Genomic DNA, 15,609 nt, shown 5'->3' with positions numbered 1-15,609 from the left:
CGCATCATTACCTACGATTCCTACTTCTTCACCTTTACATCTTCAACAAACATCCTTTTTCTTCACACTCATTTGATATCCATCGGTTTCAACTATGGACCTTCCGCTTCATCGAGACTCGGGTCGAACCCTTGGCAAGAAGCGAAGCAGTCTTGGAAACACCCTCACTATATCCCTTTCTCCTGAACGAGCTTCGCATCACCAACAACAACGGAGCATAACATCTCCCGTTAAATCATCTTCCGCAACACGCTTGACGCATTCATCTCTCGTTTCTCCCGAATTCATAACCCGGAGCGCATCAGCATCATCCCCCCAACACCACCGCACCGTCTCAGGCTCCCGTCCCTCGCCCAGCTCCATCGACTATGGCTCCATGCACTCCGAAGCACGAACCGAATCCGCCCTAACAGTCCGTCCTCCTACATCCACTCTCGAACGAGGAGGTACGCCGCCTCTCACGCCTTTTCCGCCGTGGGTCAGCGAGGAAGAAGACGAGGGCGACGAAGAGTGTGAGAATCGTACCTGGGAGAACTCTACGACCAAAAGACATAGTTACGATGGCGGTCATGTGCCTGTGACGATTGTGCGCGTTGAGGGGAGGTGGGTTGTTAGTTCTGTCATACATGGCCTCGTGCTTGTGCTACAGTTTGCTGTGACATTGTGTGTTTTTAGCGCTCTGATGTGGATTACTGTTTGGAAGGAGAATGAGCCCGGTAACGACTTTGACAATTGGTTAGTCTTGGCCCCCTCAACCTCATTGCAATCTCCTAACTTATGATAGGCTCTGGAAATTCGCAGATCCAAGTCTCGTCATCGTTCTCCTCCTCTGCTCCACAAGCCTGATCATCCACGAAGTCAAACTCCTATCCTCTGTCGCACTCCTTTACCTCGAATCACTTATCCTAGTCGCTACAACCGTCGCAAGTTTCGTCCTTTGGACGCGGTGCTTCCAGGAGGAAAGCCGAAGTGTCAAAGGTGTGCTAATGGGCAGCAACTTTTTGATGTGGGGGCTTGCGTTCTTTGGATTCGTCAGGGCGGTTGTCATTTGGAAGGTTGATGCGGCTGATGATGATGTCGATCAGGAGAGGGCGGTTATGTATGGGACGTTTGTCCCATGGGATGAGAGGATAGAGTCTCTGTAGCGTGTTGACTCTAGAGTCTGATAGGACTGGGCTCTAGGATGGGTGTTAGACACGCCCGCGACGTTACAAAAGGAGCTGATAGCTCATGAAACAAGAATTAATACACATTTAGGATCTTCAACATTCTGGCGAGTTATGAGGCAACCTTGGTTGGTCATAGGATTGCCTAGAGACATTCATCTCGACAACAATAGGAGTCCCTTGCCGCCTCCAGTGACAGGCAATACTGATCTTGAGACTAGCAATAACCTCTCAACGAAACAATATTGTTTGGTAAAGGTGTTGAATGGTCTTGGCCAGCGCTTGGCAGCACACCACCAGATATTGTATCTCCGTTTCTGTGACTGAGTCTGCATTAGGCAAGATATCTGCCATCAACGCCAGCCGACCAGAAGATTACCTGTTTCTGTTCTTTGAGGGTGTACATGTGCGGAACTTCCGGTTCTGAGTCTTTCCCGGGTGAATGGTATCACAGAGAACAACATTGGCATATCGTTTGCACATTTTATTCAAGCGGTTGTTGAAACCGTGAACGCTACCACGGCCCGCGGCTATTCTCATTTTCCTTTTACATACAAGTGCTTACTCTTGTAAGTGGATTAAAAGTCTCAGCCTGCCACAACCCCATGTAATTGTTAGATGCCATGAGGCTCAAATGGAACTTTGGCCCCCAAGTTTGTGCGAAGGATCACGCTAGGGTAGGTAGTTGACGTTGCATGGGAATGAACAGGGGTTTCGAATAAGGCTTGGGCCAACCCCAGAATTGTATAAAGGCTGGCCAATGGAGGTTTGATATGATAAGAAATGGCCCCCAATTCTTCAGGGGTTGCTTACGGTTGACAAGGGTTGTTACCGTTTGAGAAGGTAAGTCGTCCCATTAACGAAGCTCGGCTCGCTATTGACCCACCGGGAGTAAGCAGATACTAACCTTTTCTTCCATAATGGGAACGTCTAAAATGAACTTCTACTATATAGAGGAGTCAACAGGAATACAAAGAGTGGGCACTGCTATAGTGTCGAGTTTCTCCAATTAGGACAACGTATAAAGGATCGTAATAGGAAACCTGAACTCAACTGCAAGACTACTTTCTAGACATCTTAGACGCTGGATATATGGAGATGAGAGATCTGATAAAGCCAACACAATTCTTACGTAGATATCCTGAGTACAGAGTTACATACAAGTGAAGTCTTTGTATCCTTATGACAACTCGAGCATCGCGTGCTAGTGGCTAGTGGCGCGGTGTAAGAGCCAAGGCTTCACGAAGAGTTTCTTCCCCAGCATTTGGTCAGGTGAGGAAGACAAGACGGCAGGTAGCAAAGGACTTAAGATCAAGACTTGGAGCAACAGAAGTAGACTGTTTGAATCATGGAAGCTAACAAAAGTAGCCACAAAATGCCTAGACTCCATGGATCGTCTCTAGAGTTAACGGACCCAAAGTCCCTGTGACCCAAAAGGGAGTTTCGACGGGTCACTAGGCAACATTATAGATACCCGAGCCTTATTGCAACGTTATCCTAACCAAATAACCTCGTTAGATACCCGGAGGAAGATGCAGTCAGCAAACAAGGGTTTATAAGGCTACGACCCTGGCGTCTTGGCAAGCTGTCTGGCCCCCAACACTTTCCATCAACACGGCAGAGCTGTAGGTAGTTCATTGCATGATATACGCGGCGCAAGGAGCCATTATTCCAAATTTTGAAACTGGTGGGTATGTCTTCTTCGAATGCTTGATTTGGTGCGCTGTATGGAGTAGCCGCCGGTGCTTGCGGGTGGCAGCCTACCTAGGTAGGCAGGGTCTTGTGGTTCCTTCCTTCCAGACCATGGAAGACGCAATGTCAGATAATTTCCATATATGTAGGCTTCCCTCTTGGCTTTCTTTAACAAACATTGTTTCTTCATCTTCCTCAGTCGTTCTATTCTTCCTCTTCTTCTTCTTCTTCTTCTTCTTCTTCATATTGCCTGTTTCATCATGAGCTTCGCGCAGCCTTTCCAGTCTTACCAGCCTTATGGCTCCCAAAGCGCTGGATCAGAGGCTAAGAAGCCTTTCTCCTCCACGGTCGACTTCAGTGATCAATCATACGAAATGCCCTACTTCGTAGACGTTGAGTCGCACACAATGAAGCCCGGCGGCAGTGTCGCGAGGAAGCCATTGGCGGTTCAACCTATCACCAATGCCCCCCAGAGCATCCCCAAGCAAAATACAGACGACCGCAAGAACAAAATACCCGAGGGAAATATATCTCCCGTCATGACCAAGGGACCTGAAAGAGGTATGCGATACAATATATTGAGAGTTTACTTGGCTAACAAAACTTGAAGCCCCGCTACTACCTCCGCGCAAACCGACGTTCAAGGCCAACCCGGCTGCATTTCTGGAAAGTTTCGAATTCCCTTCAATGCATAACTTCTACATCGAACCGACAGCGCCAAACCCCAACTCTTACCAATGGCTCAACCAGGATCCCCTCTTCATCAGCTGGAAGCGTTCCAAGCATGGGCTACTCTGGCTACGGGGATCTGAGGGATGCGGAAAGTCCACTTTGATGAAGCACGCCCTTCATTCCCAATTGCAGGAAGAGCCAAACGCTATTCACTTGACCTACTCTTTCTCGATGTGTGGAAATGAATTTCCAAGGTCACGACTTGGATTTTACAAGGCGCTGATGCACCAACTTATCCCACAGTCTCCCGAAACATTCAGCGACGTCAAGGCGAGGTTTGACAAGATCGAATCAGCTTTGCCTCTCAGACAGCAAGTGGCATGGGGTGCTCAAGAGCTCTATGAAGACCTGACCAAAGCTGTCGCCAAGCTACTGAAGACGCGATCCGTCAGTATTTACGCTGACGGTATCGACCGATCGGAAGGAGAAACTGCTCCTAAACTCGTGCAAGACTTTTCCAAACTTCTTGAGAAATCTCAACCAAAACCAACTGCCAAAGAGCCTACTATTACACATGGGCTTAAGGTCATCTTCTCCAGCATATTGGTCCCCGCGAAAGATCCTTTCCCTCGATCCTACATCGATGTGGACGAGAAGAATGGGCCGAGTCTTGCACATTTCCTCGAAGAACAGCTCTCAACCACCGACTTCAACACACGACAGCTGGTTCTGTCGAAATCCGGTTCTTCGTTTATCTCCGCTCGTCTGATAATCAATCACATCAAACTATTTGGTCCGGCGCAGTCCTCTCTTGTCCAGCAACCCTCTCCTACACCCGCTCCTATCTCTTTCCTCCTAGGCGATTACTTCCAGAACCTGGCGCAACCAGGGAACAAGAGTCTGATGTCACTTCTGACTTGGTGTTGTTTGGCATCTAGGCCACTTACCCTTGGTGAGCTTCGAGTTGCTTTGTCACTGGATATGATGCCTAAACTTGAATCCAGCAAGGATCTCTTGGATGCTGAGCCGTTCTCTCGATATAGCTCAGATGAGAGCTTCCAATCGTGGATCAAGACCACTTCGTGGGGGTTGATAGAAACTGTGAGCTTACGCGACCAGAGAGTCGTGAGGGTGGTGCACGATAGCATCTCAGCCTTCTTCGTTTCAAAGGGGCTAGACATGCTGTCGTTTTCTCAGCAGCCGGATAGCCCAAGCTCTCCACTGCAAAAGGCCCACCATTCCCTTGCCACATGCCTCGTGCGCTATCTTGCACTACTTCCTAAGGAGCCACAATGGCAATCAAGATTCCAGACAGAACCTGCGCTTCATCTCCTGCAGTATGCCGGTACCAACTGGTCTTTCCATATTTCGGCAGCAGGTTTAAACAAGCCGGAAGCTTCGAAGATACTCAAGTTGCTCCAATGGCCCTCAGACAGCGTTCTCAGCCCCTTGGTAAAGCTAGACCAGGACAATTCGGCAATCGCGGAGCTACAAGGGACATTGTGGGCACATATCTTTGCGGTCTATGGACATGCTCCCCTGCTTTCTGTAGGCATCAAGAAAGCTGGCACGGGGGTCCTGGGCTTACTCGACACTCAGAGGAGAAGCCCGTTGCATCATGCCGCTCTACATGGACACCTAGCAGCGTCGAAGCAGCTTCTCAAGTCCGGTGCAAAGGCGAACGCTCGGGCAATCAACGGGCAGACAGCTCTGCACTTTGCTGTTCTACAAGGCTATCAAAGTGTTTTGAAGCCTCTACTCGATAGCGATCCAAGTTTGGTGTCTGCTACGAATGAATTCGCCCAGACACCACTTCTTTTGGCGGTTGTTCGTGGTAGTTCATCTGCCATCAAGCTTCTTCTGGAAAGAAGCGCCGATGCCAAGGCGTTAGATCGGTTCAATACCTCCATTCTTCATCATGCTGTATCTACGGATAAGGCGAGTGTCTTGAAGCTCATTCTCGATGGTGGCGCGGATATCAACCTGCAAGATGGCCAAGGTCGTACGCCACTGCATCTCGCTATTGCAGAGAACCGTTCGGCCGTTGTCAAAGTTCTTTTTGAACGCTCTTGCCGAGTGGATATCGGTGACAAGGAGGGAAAGAGGGCTCTTCATGTGGCAGCCGCTTCGGGAAACAAGTCATGCGCACAGGAGCTCTTGAAGCAGAAAGTAGCGGTTGATTGGAAGGATGTGCATGGCCAAACAGCGCTGGTATATGCCGTTCAAGGTCTCCACGTCAATCTCATCAAGCTACTTCTAGAAGCTAAGGCTGATGTCAACATGAAGGACAAACTCGGTTTCAGTGTTCTTATGCTAGCAGTGAGAGCCAACCAGGAGAAGATCACGAAGCTTCTGTTAGAGGCAAACCCAGATCTAAATGCTCTTAGTGGCGAAGGTCACACAGTTATCTACTACGCGGTCTATAGGGAAAAGCCAGTACCGTTGCTGTCGGATCAAGAGCAATTCGTTGCCTCTTTACTGTTGAAGCACTACAAGAAGAGATACTCAGTCTGGGATCAGGAATGGCTAGCCTGTAAAGATAGGTTTGCAGCGGAGCATGGGAAGAAGAAGAAGGAAGTGGACGCCAAGTTAAAGCCTAAGGCAGAGTCCAAGAAGAAAACGGCACCACCGTCATCTTCTGTTCCTCCAAAGGCCACAAGGGCGCCGAAGCCTGTCAAACCCGTCGATGTCGCTAAACCGACCGCCAGTGCAGGCGCACAAATGACTACTTCGAAACCAAGTCCCCCTGTAACAGAACCGCAGGACTCTGCAAAGCATAGCCCTCAACCTGGAACTACGACTACTACTACCCAGAGCCAGACGACGGCGACCACACACTCCCCATTCGCACCTGGTGGTCAGGCCCCAGTGACACCAGTTGTACAGCAACAACAGACATCCAAGCCCAACACCTCGGCCTCAATGTCTGCGGACAAACATCAGCAGACCTCCAGTTTCATGTCTTATCAACCTTCGCAGCCCACCACTGGAGTTAAGGAGCAAGTGACGTCCAACGCTGGAGGGCCTCTCGCAAAGCCTGCTCAACCTCCTCGACCTGTGGTAGTCACTGAGCAGCAAAAGGCTCCCATGAGCCACAGGAACAGCTGGGCTATGTATAGCGCGCTATCATCAGGCTCTCCGGCTTCATCCCAAGGAACGCCCCCGGCCGTACAGAATACGTACTTTTCGTATTCTGGTCCGTCCCAACAATCCTCTGGTAGCAATTCGTTCAAGCCTTTCCAACCATTCCAGCCTGAACAGGCTGCAGCTCCAAGGCCACAAAATCAGGTCGACCACAGGTCTTCTCTGCCTTCGCAGAGGTCTCTAGGTCAACCAGCAACCCAGCAAGGAGCAGTGCAAAGCTATCAGCCGTTTAATAGCATCACCCAGACGTCCAGTGCATCGCCATACCAGAGCCAAGCACCTTATCAGAGTCCTATGGATCCATCTATCAAGCCTACGGCACCCCTTAGCCTCGGACGCAAGCCTGTGGGCGGGCATCAGCCAACACAGCCCGTGGCAGACAAGTCTGCGAAACCATCGCCAAATAACCTCTGGCAGCCTTACCAGACCCCTGCTGTTACGGGACAGGCTGCACCAGGAAAGCAGAATGTTCAGAGTAGTGTCACTTCACCACCTTTTGCTGGACCAAACGCACCTTCACAGGTAGCCCATGGAAAGCAATCGCCAGCATCTGGTACATCTCAGAAATCGATGCCCGTCCAGCCGGCTCTTTCAGCTCAGAAGCCCCCTAGTCTTCAGCAGGCCACTTCGAGCGCCCATGTCGTCGCTTCCCAAAAGCCGGCTCTTGCTCAGAAGCCTGTGGCGGCTCAGTCGAACCCATCTCAGATGCCGGCTCCCGCGCAGCAACCTATCACGACTCAGAGGCCTATATTAGCAAAGAACAACCAGACGCCTTCTCCAGTTCAACAAGCGACTCCGGGTCGCAAGCCTATTCCTAGTCAAGCTACTCCATCTCAGAAGCCTGCTCCAGCTCAACAGCCTGCTGCAAAGCAACAGCCTACTGCGGCACAACCTGCCCGGGCACCCGAGGCCTCTTCAGCCCAGAAGCCTCCATCGTCTCAAAAGCCAGCCCCAACTCAGCAGCCATCTGCAGACCAGAAACCTACAGTCAGCCAAGCTCCTCCGGGTCAAAGGCCTGCCCCGGCACAGCAACCAGCTACAAACCAGAAGACTACGCCTGGTCAGCCCACCCAAGCTCAAAGGCCTCCCCCAGCAAAACAGCCTGGTGCAGACCAGAAACCTGCTTCAGCAAAGCAAGCAACCGCAGACCAGAAGTCCACACCAGCGAAACAGGCAGCTACCGATCAGAAGCCTGCCTCTGCCCAGGTTCCTCAAGGTCAAAAGCCGGCACCAGCAAAACAATCGGCTACAAATCAGAAACCCCCGTCAGCAAAACAAGCAGTTACAGACAAGAAGCCTGCTCCTGGTCAGGCCCCCCAAGCTCAAAAGCCCGCCGCGGCACAGCAACCTGCTTCAGCCTCCAAGCCCTCTTCAGCTCAAAAACCTCCTCCAGGTCAGCAGGCCATTTCAGACCAGAAGAAGCCTGTACCATCCGCTTCGGCGAAGACACCAGGGCAACCCTCATCGATTCAAAAACCCGACTCGTCAGTGCTCAAGAAGCCGTCTCCCTCGCCAACTCAATCTTCTGGATCTTTGCAAAAGGCGCAGCCCACCACCGGACAGAGGTCATTTGAGACATACGGTTCTCGCGGCATGCATACACAGAGCCATGACGCAAAGAATGATGGTCCAGGAAAATCCTCTGCAGGCAAGATCGCTGCAGTTACTGGTGCTGGTCTGGTTGCTGGTGGAGTTGGTGGTTACATGCTATCCAACTATTATGAAGAGCATCATTACGAGAACAACTTCGTTAATGAGGAGAGGAGCATGAACCCGGACCAAGGTTATTATCAACCCGTTCCACCTTCAACTCACACGGAGTACTATTACTTGCAGACACCTGCAGAGCAATCTGAACACTCAGCAGAGGAGTCTGAGGCTGGAGAATCCGAAGATGATCACCAGTCAGATGATGAAAGTGAAGCTCATGAGAGTGCAGCTGACGAGTCGGTTTCTTTCAGCGTGGACGTTTCCGATGCTGAAGATTCCGATGATCAGGCTTTGTCGGAAGATGAAGAAGATGATGACCTCGATTCCATTGGCGGTGATTCTGATGATGGAGATGATGTTGAAAGCTTGAACTTTGACAAGGACGACTCTGACAGCCTACACCTCGCTACCAATTTCACAGATGACGAGAACGAGGATGAGAATGGGGATGAGAGCGATGTGGAGGCGGACGAAGACACTGATGCTGATGTTTCAGATGATGAGATCATCAATCGAAGCATACAAGCAGAGTCAGACAGCGACCACGATTCAGACCTAGGTCAAGACGACTCAGACTCCGACGAAGATGTCGCGCAAGAGGTAGAGTCGGATCAAGATAGCGACGTTGAGCCGCAACATGATAATTTCCCTGGATATCACCAGCAACAAACGTACGACGAGGCTGATTCCGACAATGAAGAGCAGCAAGGCTACTATGGCAATCACCAACAACATGCTGTTGAAGAATCTGATTCCGAGGATGAAGTTCAACAAACTCATTACCATGATCAGTACCAAGAACAAGAACACTTCCAAGAACAAACTCACTATCAAGATCAAACTCATTATCAAGATCAAACTCACTACCAGGAGCAAACGCACTTCCAGAACCAGTATCAGCAACAGACCTTCCAGCAGGAAGAGTCTGATGAGGAGGATGATCAGCCAGTCCACTATTCCAATCAGCAGCATGTTGTTAACCAGTCTGATTCCGAAGATGAAAATGAAGTGCAACAAGATCATTACCATGGTCAATACCAGGAACAAAACCAGTACGGACAGTATCAGCAGCAGGTGCAGCCTGATTCCGAGGATGAGTCCGACAACCAGTTAGACGGACAGGCTGATGGTAGCGATGGGGAAGTGATCAATTATGGTCAGGCAGATTCTGATGATGATGGATATAATGTCGGTGGAAACTACACAGGGGCCGGATATGATTCTGATGACTATTAGGAAGAGAGGAACAACTATCATGAGCCGATCTATGAAGCCGAGGAGGACCGTCAGGGTGTGAGAATAATTGGCCTCCGAAGCCCTAAGAGACGAAACGACTTAGGGATGATATGGCAACTTAGCCCAGCTTTTAGGCTACTTTATTTGGCAACCTAAGATTTAGAGGACCTTTTTTCTGTTTCTCACCTGGTTGGATACTATGATACTGGAGCGAAGATGGATTATAAGTTTTACTAGTATGAAGATGAGAAATGGATGGCGTTCAAGGTATACCGTTTTAGATTGACTGTGTTCCCAAAGATGAAAGGCTTAGAAACGTTTGGAGGCCTACGTGACTACGCGCCTCAATTGTACACTTTCCAACTTTCCTCCAGTACTTGATATGAGAATGGCAGAACAGTTCAAATCCCGATCACCTACTGAAAACAGCACCACCTCATTTATGGTGACTCACGCCGGACAGAGAAGTTCCCCGCTGGAGATTGAAGCTATCCCAAGCTGGTCACGGACATTATGCATTTGGTTATTCACAACACCTTGATATATTGACAAATTACTAAAGTGGCAGTGAAACGCTGCTATGAGAGAGTAAATAAACTAGAGTTGACAGATAGTCTATCAACCTATCTTGGTATAGAGGCTAACCCACACCCCCACGGGGCTATAATAGAGAAGTGGAATCCTGGTCCACTATCATGCACTCACGAGAACTAATGCCTCAATCGCGATGAACACTTTCTCATATTTATCCACCAAGAGTATAAATACTGTCTCCAATCTCATTCTATCTCATCAGTCCAAAGCATCTCAAAGCCGAAATCTCATTACAAAATGTCTACCGAAGATATTCGCATCGAACCCATCACCAATCCTGATGACTTCGAAGGCGCCTTCGAGGCGGTGGCCAATGCCTTCGGTCGTCAAACCAACGATGCAATCTGGATCGCCTTCAACCCAGGATGGGATACAGCTGAGGGCGCAAAAGCTGGTGCTCAACGTCTAGCAGACCAGTTCAACTCAATTACTCAAAACCGCGACGGAAAGCCCAATACTGTTTTTGTCAAAGCTACAGTCGACAACACCATCGCCGGCATCGCAATCTGGCATCAGGTTTCTGTCGTAGAAGGCTGGGGCGACGCACCAGGCGATCTCACAAAGGGATCGTTCCTGGAGGACTTGTATCCTGGAAACAAGACTGAGCAAAAGTTCCTCGTGCAGGCGGATAAATCACTCTTCAGTCGTCGACGCGAGATCATCAAGGAGAAGGCCTCCGCTGAGAAGCCGGCGGTTTTTGCGATGGATCTTTGTGCTGTTGATCCCAAGTTTCAGAGAAGGGGTCTTGCAAGAAAGTTGGTCCAGTGGGGATTGGATGAGGCTGTGAGAAGGGGCGATTTGGAGTGTATTACTGAGGGCTCGAGTATGGGACGATTGGTGTATCTGCAGATGGGGTTCAAGGCGGATAGTGAGACGGTTTATGAGATGGATGAGGAGTTCAAGGATAGGGAGATGCCCTCGAATGTTGTTTTGAGAACTGGTGAACAATAGAATGAATATGAATTGTTATTTTGTCTGAATTTGCTAGTCGGACCCTCAACACCAATTTTATATCTCCTTACAGCATATGAGACTTCACTTTCAGCCCCTCAGGCATCTTCCAGTGGTTCTTAACACCACACCAACTCTCCTCATTATATCCCTCCTGCACCTTCTGACACGTTCTCAATCCCCACTGCGTAACACCAACCATCAAACAACTCTCAAACATGAACGCACAGCTACCCGCTCCAACCTTGACAGGCTTAAGCTCCGCATTTCTCGCACCCTCATAACTCTCCGCATCAGGACCGTGTCCGCTCATAACATTATGCAGACTCGCGCCCCCAGGTACAAAGCCTCCTGTGCCGCCCTTCTTCGCGTCGTAGCCACCTTGGATAAGACCCATGAACTCGCTCATCGTGTTGCGGTGGTACCATGGTGGTCGGAAGGTATCTTCACCGACGAGCCAGCGCGGTGGGAAGATTACAAAGTCGGCGACGGCAGTGCCGGGGGTGTTTGTCGGGGCGGAGAGAACGGTGAAGATGGAGGGATCGGGGTGATCGAAGGAGATGCTGCCGATGGTGTTGAACCGGCCGAGGTCGTACTTGTAGGGGTAGTAGTTTCCGTGCCAGGCGACGACGTCGAACGGTGTGTGTGCTTGGACGGTCTTAAAGAGGTTGTTGTTGAACTTGACAGACACGGTATACTTGCCTGATCCCTCTGAAGCCGTAGCGCCAAAGTCCTCGCTGAAGCATGCAGCAGGGGACTGGAAGTCTCGAGCGTTGGCTAGACCGTTAGATCCAATGGGGCCAAGTTCAGGAAGATTGAAGTGTCCTTGATACAGCTCCAAAGCATAGCCACGAGCTGGACCGGATGGCAGATGGACCTGATACTTGACACCTCTGGGAATAACAGCAATTTCCATGGGTCTCACAAGTAGCCATCCAAACTCTGTGCGAATATCAAGCGCACCCTCCTGGGCAACAATAAGAAGATCACCGTCTGCGGAGTAAAAGGCTGATTTCTCATCCATGCTCTTCCCCGCGGCATAGATATACATACCCAATCCCTCCTTAAGCGTAGGATCGCCTGCCCCAGCAACAAGCCTCAAACCAGTGACAAAGTCCTGATCCTTGGCCTCATTGTGGTCAAAGGGATCCCAGCGGAGCTGGTTGGGGATGTAGTGTAGTTTTCCATCCTCTGAGCCGTCGAGAGTTTTGTTATCCTCAGATGCGGCTTTGGTGTCTGCTTGGTAGGGAGGATGCGCGCAGGACGGAAGAACTCGGTATAGCCATGTCTGTTTATTCTCGTGGCGAGGTGCAGTGAAGGCTGTTCCGGAGAGCTTCTCGGCGTAGAGACCGTATGGGGGCTTTTGAGGGGAGTTATGACCGATAGGCAAAGCGCCCTCTACAGCTTCCGACCTGATTAATGTCAGTTTCCCTGGATCAAAGTGGGTGAAAGCATGTGAAACTCACTCTAAATGACAGTTGAAGCCATTCTGATATCGGTATTTCTCCTTGAGATCAAAGGTAGTAATGGGCATATTCACAGTGAAGTCCGGTGCTCGAATGAGAGATATTATAGATCGACAGGAGTGGGAATAGGATGCTTATAACTGTGTTTTGACGGCTTTGGGAACATGACGTCCAGTGAGTAGCCGTGTAAGCCGTTGATGTGTAATTCCGCATCTTGAGTCTGGGCACGGCCCGACGTTAGCCGTAGATCATCGCGCTTTGATTCCGCTGATCTTGCACGGTGAGCATGTTACCCAACAAAGACGGGAGAAGCCATAACAGGCCATTTTATCGCATATGATCGGGATGAGAAATCACAATTGTATTATCAATCTAAAATGAGTGTAACCTCGAATTAGTTCAAGGGACCAGGTACAATTCACCGAAGCTAATATCATTATCGCGGGGTAAGCTCATGGTGGGTCTGGAGGCAGCTATCGTCTTCCATGTGTCGGGGTAAGAGACGAAATACTTTGATCACTTTATGCCAGCTTAGACCAGATCTTGGGCTGCTTTATTTTAGTAGCCTAAGAATTGGAGGATAACATGGTAAACATTAATCAGCTTTTTCAACAGCCACTCTTCACATGCGTTCGGAAATGCAATTGTTCGGAAATGTATATTATTTGAAGAACCATGACATCATGGAATCTCAGGGCGCCGACCGAATCGACCAGCGATGACATGAACTAGAGTTGAGGAGTACACCAGGCGACGCTTCCAGCATTCGCACAAAATATGACCGGACCGAGAATATCTAGACGCAATATCCCGAGCGCCGACTCGCAACGAAACCAGCGAAACGAACATGAATTATAGGAACTATTGGAACAGATACCAGGGTGGCGGAGAGAACTTATTCCTCGGCGTTCTTCTTGTTCTTCTTCTTCTTACCGCCACCCGAAGGTCCGTCCAACGTTGTGCTTGTGGGCTGGGCCTGGAGATGAACAACAAGTCGGGTCCATGACTCCTCCTTGTCCCACTCGAAACCAGCGAGGTAGGGCTTGTCGAGCTCATCATCGGCCTGAGAATGTTAGCATGCGTCGAGGCGTAAGTGTGAGATGATCCAGAACATACCCGCTTCTTGTACGCCTTGTGGATGGCATCAAGAGCATCCTTGATTGTTACACCCTTGAGGTTTCGTGCTGTCACCTCCTTTCCTAATGGGAAATGGAGGTCGATTCTCTTGACTGGTGGTTCTGAAAGGGGAAGCTTGAGGATAGCAGCGTCTTCTACCGTGTTTGGGCTGGTGTTGATCTTCCTAATGGGGATGTCAGTGGCCGTCATGATGGATGATGTCGAAGTGCGGGGTCGACGACGTGAAGGACTAGTGACTTACCATCCTGTCTTTTGAGTCTCGGGAGCAAGCTCGAGCTCCTTGCCCTCAGCCTCTATAGTAAAAGGTCAGTGAGATGTCTTATGAAGCCCTCACGACAACACATCCGATATCGGAAGGAGCCATGAGGGATGAATATGTCATAACTTACCTAGGTCATTGACGTTCCAGACGCCAGGTGCGGCTGCTGAACTTTGTCGCCGCGTCTTAGCATCCTTGGCGGGAGGAGAGCTTGAAAGACCTTGAACGGCTGAATCGACCTTGGAGAGTGGTTCCGACATGATGTTGGAGGTTTGTTGGAGGTTTGTTGTGAGTTGATCGAGGAGATCTGGTTGTTATAGCTGATTCTGCTAAGGAATGAATGTTAGTGATGTTGATAAGGAAAGGAGTAGTAAGAAGGACCACGAACCTTTTGCGTCAAAAGCAGAAGATTGTAAGTGTTGGTTTGCTGATTGTGGTTTGAAGGTGTGATGATGAGAGGAAAGGAGAGAAAGAAGGACCAGATGGAGGGGAAGGGGTTGTTACTTATTGCATTCACAGGCACGGGCATGTGCACCTTCCTCTCGGCGTCGTCCACCTCCACCGGGAAGTCGTTTACAGGCAGTGCAAGGCAGTACCTGAGGAAGGTACCGCACCGCATCTGATCCCGTTCCCGTCTATCCTAAGGCTTCACCTTACATGCCCTTACCTTAACTGCAATGAGCTGTCGTCAGACTGGGCGGGGTAACTGCTCATGCCTACACCCGGAAGGGAAGGGAAGGGCACGACCTAGGGGGGTACAGCTAAGGAACTAATTGCGTGTCTGCAAGCTGTACTGTACTGTGCTGTGCCTGCGCCTCGCTCCGATTTCTGCTTTTGTTTCAATGTTACAAGCACCTCACGCATTAGGATTGTTACTATAATCAAGTACTTTACAATTGAATGTGGATTATTGCACCACTCAGCTCAATACATGTCGTTGTTGGATAATCGCGTGACTTTGGCCTGACGGAAGGCGTGACGCCCCTGGCTCCAAGCTCAGCAGACCACACCTGAAGCCGCAACGGGTCTAGCGCTGGCGCGACGCAGCTGCAGGTTTTTGGTGGGAACCCGCTCTACGTACCGGGCTCGTACCCGCTTTACTACCAGATACAGCTAGCTGGGGAGAGCAGAATCCGGGGAAAGCTTGTCCATTGATCCACTCGCGATCGGGTTCGTTGTGGATTTGTGGCGCGTTCAATGGGCCCCGGCAATCGAGTGAGGTGATTCAATGGAGAGCAATTGACGGTCGCGGAAGCCCGCGATAGAATCATCAGTTAGGCATTGAGATTTAGGGCAGTTGGAATCATGCTGAGATGGATCTGAAGAGGGGTAGCAACTTACTGTAACTGGGTGTTGCCGATCGAAAGAGACGAAACCAAACCAACAGATTGGCACGTTGTTGATTCAACCATGACCTATGACGATGGATCGCCAGTTTCTATCCTGCCCCTCATTCATCCCTCATCCCTCATCCCCTAGCCCATGTCCGTGTCCCCCGGAGCCTTCGGCTCGCGGATGCGTGCTTTTGGCGCTTGTTGGCGCAACTCACCTGACTCTTGGTATCAATCCAGACAGGTACATC

At 50.1% G+C, this 15,609-nt stretch overlaps 5 protein-coding genes across 5 annotated transcripts; 3 read left to right on the top strand and 2 right to left on the bottom strand.

Moving 5' to 3' along the window:
* Positions 1–94: 94 nt before the first annotated feature.
* Positions 95–1,145, top strand: B0J16DRAFT_372641 (uncharacterized protein; the record flags this gene model as incomplete). The annotated part of the gene is made up of 2 exons (XM_046130481.1): positions 95–735; positions 785–1,145. The coding sequence occupies 2 exons, from the start codon at positions 95–97 to the stop codon at positions 1,143–1,145; spliced, it is 1,002 nt and encodes a 333-aa protein (XP_045983517.1).
* Positions 1,146–5,225: 4,080 nt separating this feature from the next.
* B0J16DRAFT_256068 (ankyrin repeat-containing domain protein) lies at positions 5,226–5,495 on the top strand (the record flags this gene model as incomplete). The annotated part of the gene is made up of 1 exon (XM_046123122.1): positions 5,226–5,495. A coding segment is annotated over one exon (270 nt), but the record flags the coding sequence as incomplete, so codon positions are not given.
* A 4,463-nt stretch (positions 5,496–9,958) lies between these two features.
* B0J16DRAFT_342858 (uncharacterized protein) lies at positions 9,959–11,178 on the top strand. The gene has a single exon (XM_046127936.1). It carries the CDS (start codon positions 10,452–10,454, stop codon positions 11,163–11,165), a length of 714 nt encoding a protein of 237 aa, XP_045983515.1. The 5' UTR covers positions 9,959–10,451; the 3' UTR covers positions 11,166–11,178.
* B0J16DRAFT_305509 (Homogentisate 1,2-dioxygenase) lies at positions 11,179–12,798 on the bottom strand. The gene is made up of 2 exons (XM_046124748.1): positions 12,632–12,798; positions 11,179–12,577 (listed from the first exon to the last, which is right to left on the bottom strand). The coding sequence occupies exons 1-2, from the start codon at positions 12,697–12,699 to the stop codon at positions 11,233–11,235; spliced, it is 1,413 nt and encodes a 470-aa protein (XP_045983514.1). The 5' UTR covers positions 12,700–12,798; the 3' UTR covers positions 11,179–11,232.
* Positions 12,799–13,526: 728 nt separating this feature from the next.
* On the bottom strand, positions 13,527–14,287 carry B0J16DRAFT_320649 (uncharacterized protein; the record flags this gene model as incomplete). The annotated part of the gene is made up of 4 exons (XM_046125586.1): positions 13,527–13,694; positions 13,748–13,931; positions 14,010–14,061; positions 14,158–14,287. The coding sequence occupies 4 exons, from the start codon at positions 14,285–14,287 to the stop codon at positions 13,527–13,529; spliced, it is 534 nt and encodes a 177-aa protein (XP_045983513.1).
* Between the last annotated feature and the right edge of the window lie 1,322 nt (positions 14,288–15,609).

Source organism: Fusarium flagelliforme (assembly GCF_020744385.1).
Source record: "Fusarium flagelliforme strain FIESC 12 MPI-CAGE-AA-0113 chromosome Unknown B0J16scaffold_4, whole genome shotgun sequence".
In the NCBI taxonomy this organism is placed as follows: domain Eukaryota; kingdom Fungi; phylum Ascomycota; class Sordariomycetes; order Hypocreales; family Nectriaceae; genus Fusarium; species Fusarium flagelliforme.
This window is presented reverse-complemented; position numbering and strand designations above follow the sequence as displayed.

Excerpts from the sequence above, each read along its gene's own strand:
- B0J16DRAFT_342858 (XM_046127936.1), top strand. The coding sequence starts at position 10,452 with ATGTCTACCGAAGATATTCGCATCGAACCCATCACCAATCCTGATGAC.
- B0J16DRAFT_305509 (XM_046124748.1), bottom strand. The coding sequence starts at position 12,699 with ATGCCCATTACTACCTTTGATCTCAAGGAGAAATACCGATATCAGAAT. Across the intron at positions 12,578-12,631 it reads GGCTTCAACTGTCATTTAGA|GTCGGAAGCTGTAGAGGGCG; the intron begins GTGAGTTTCACA and ends GACATTAATCAG.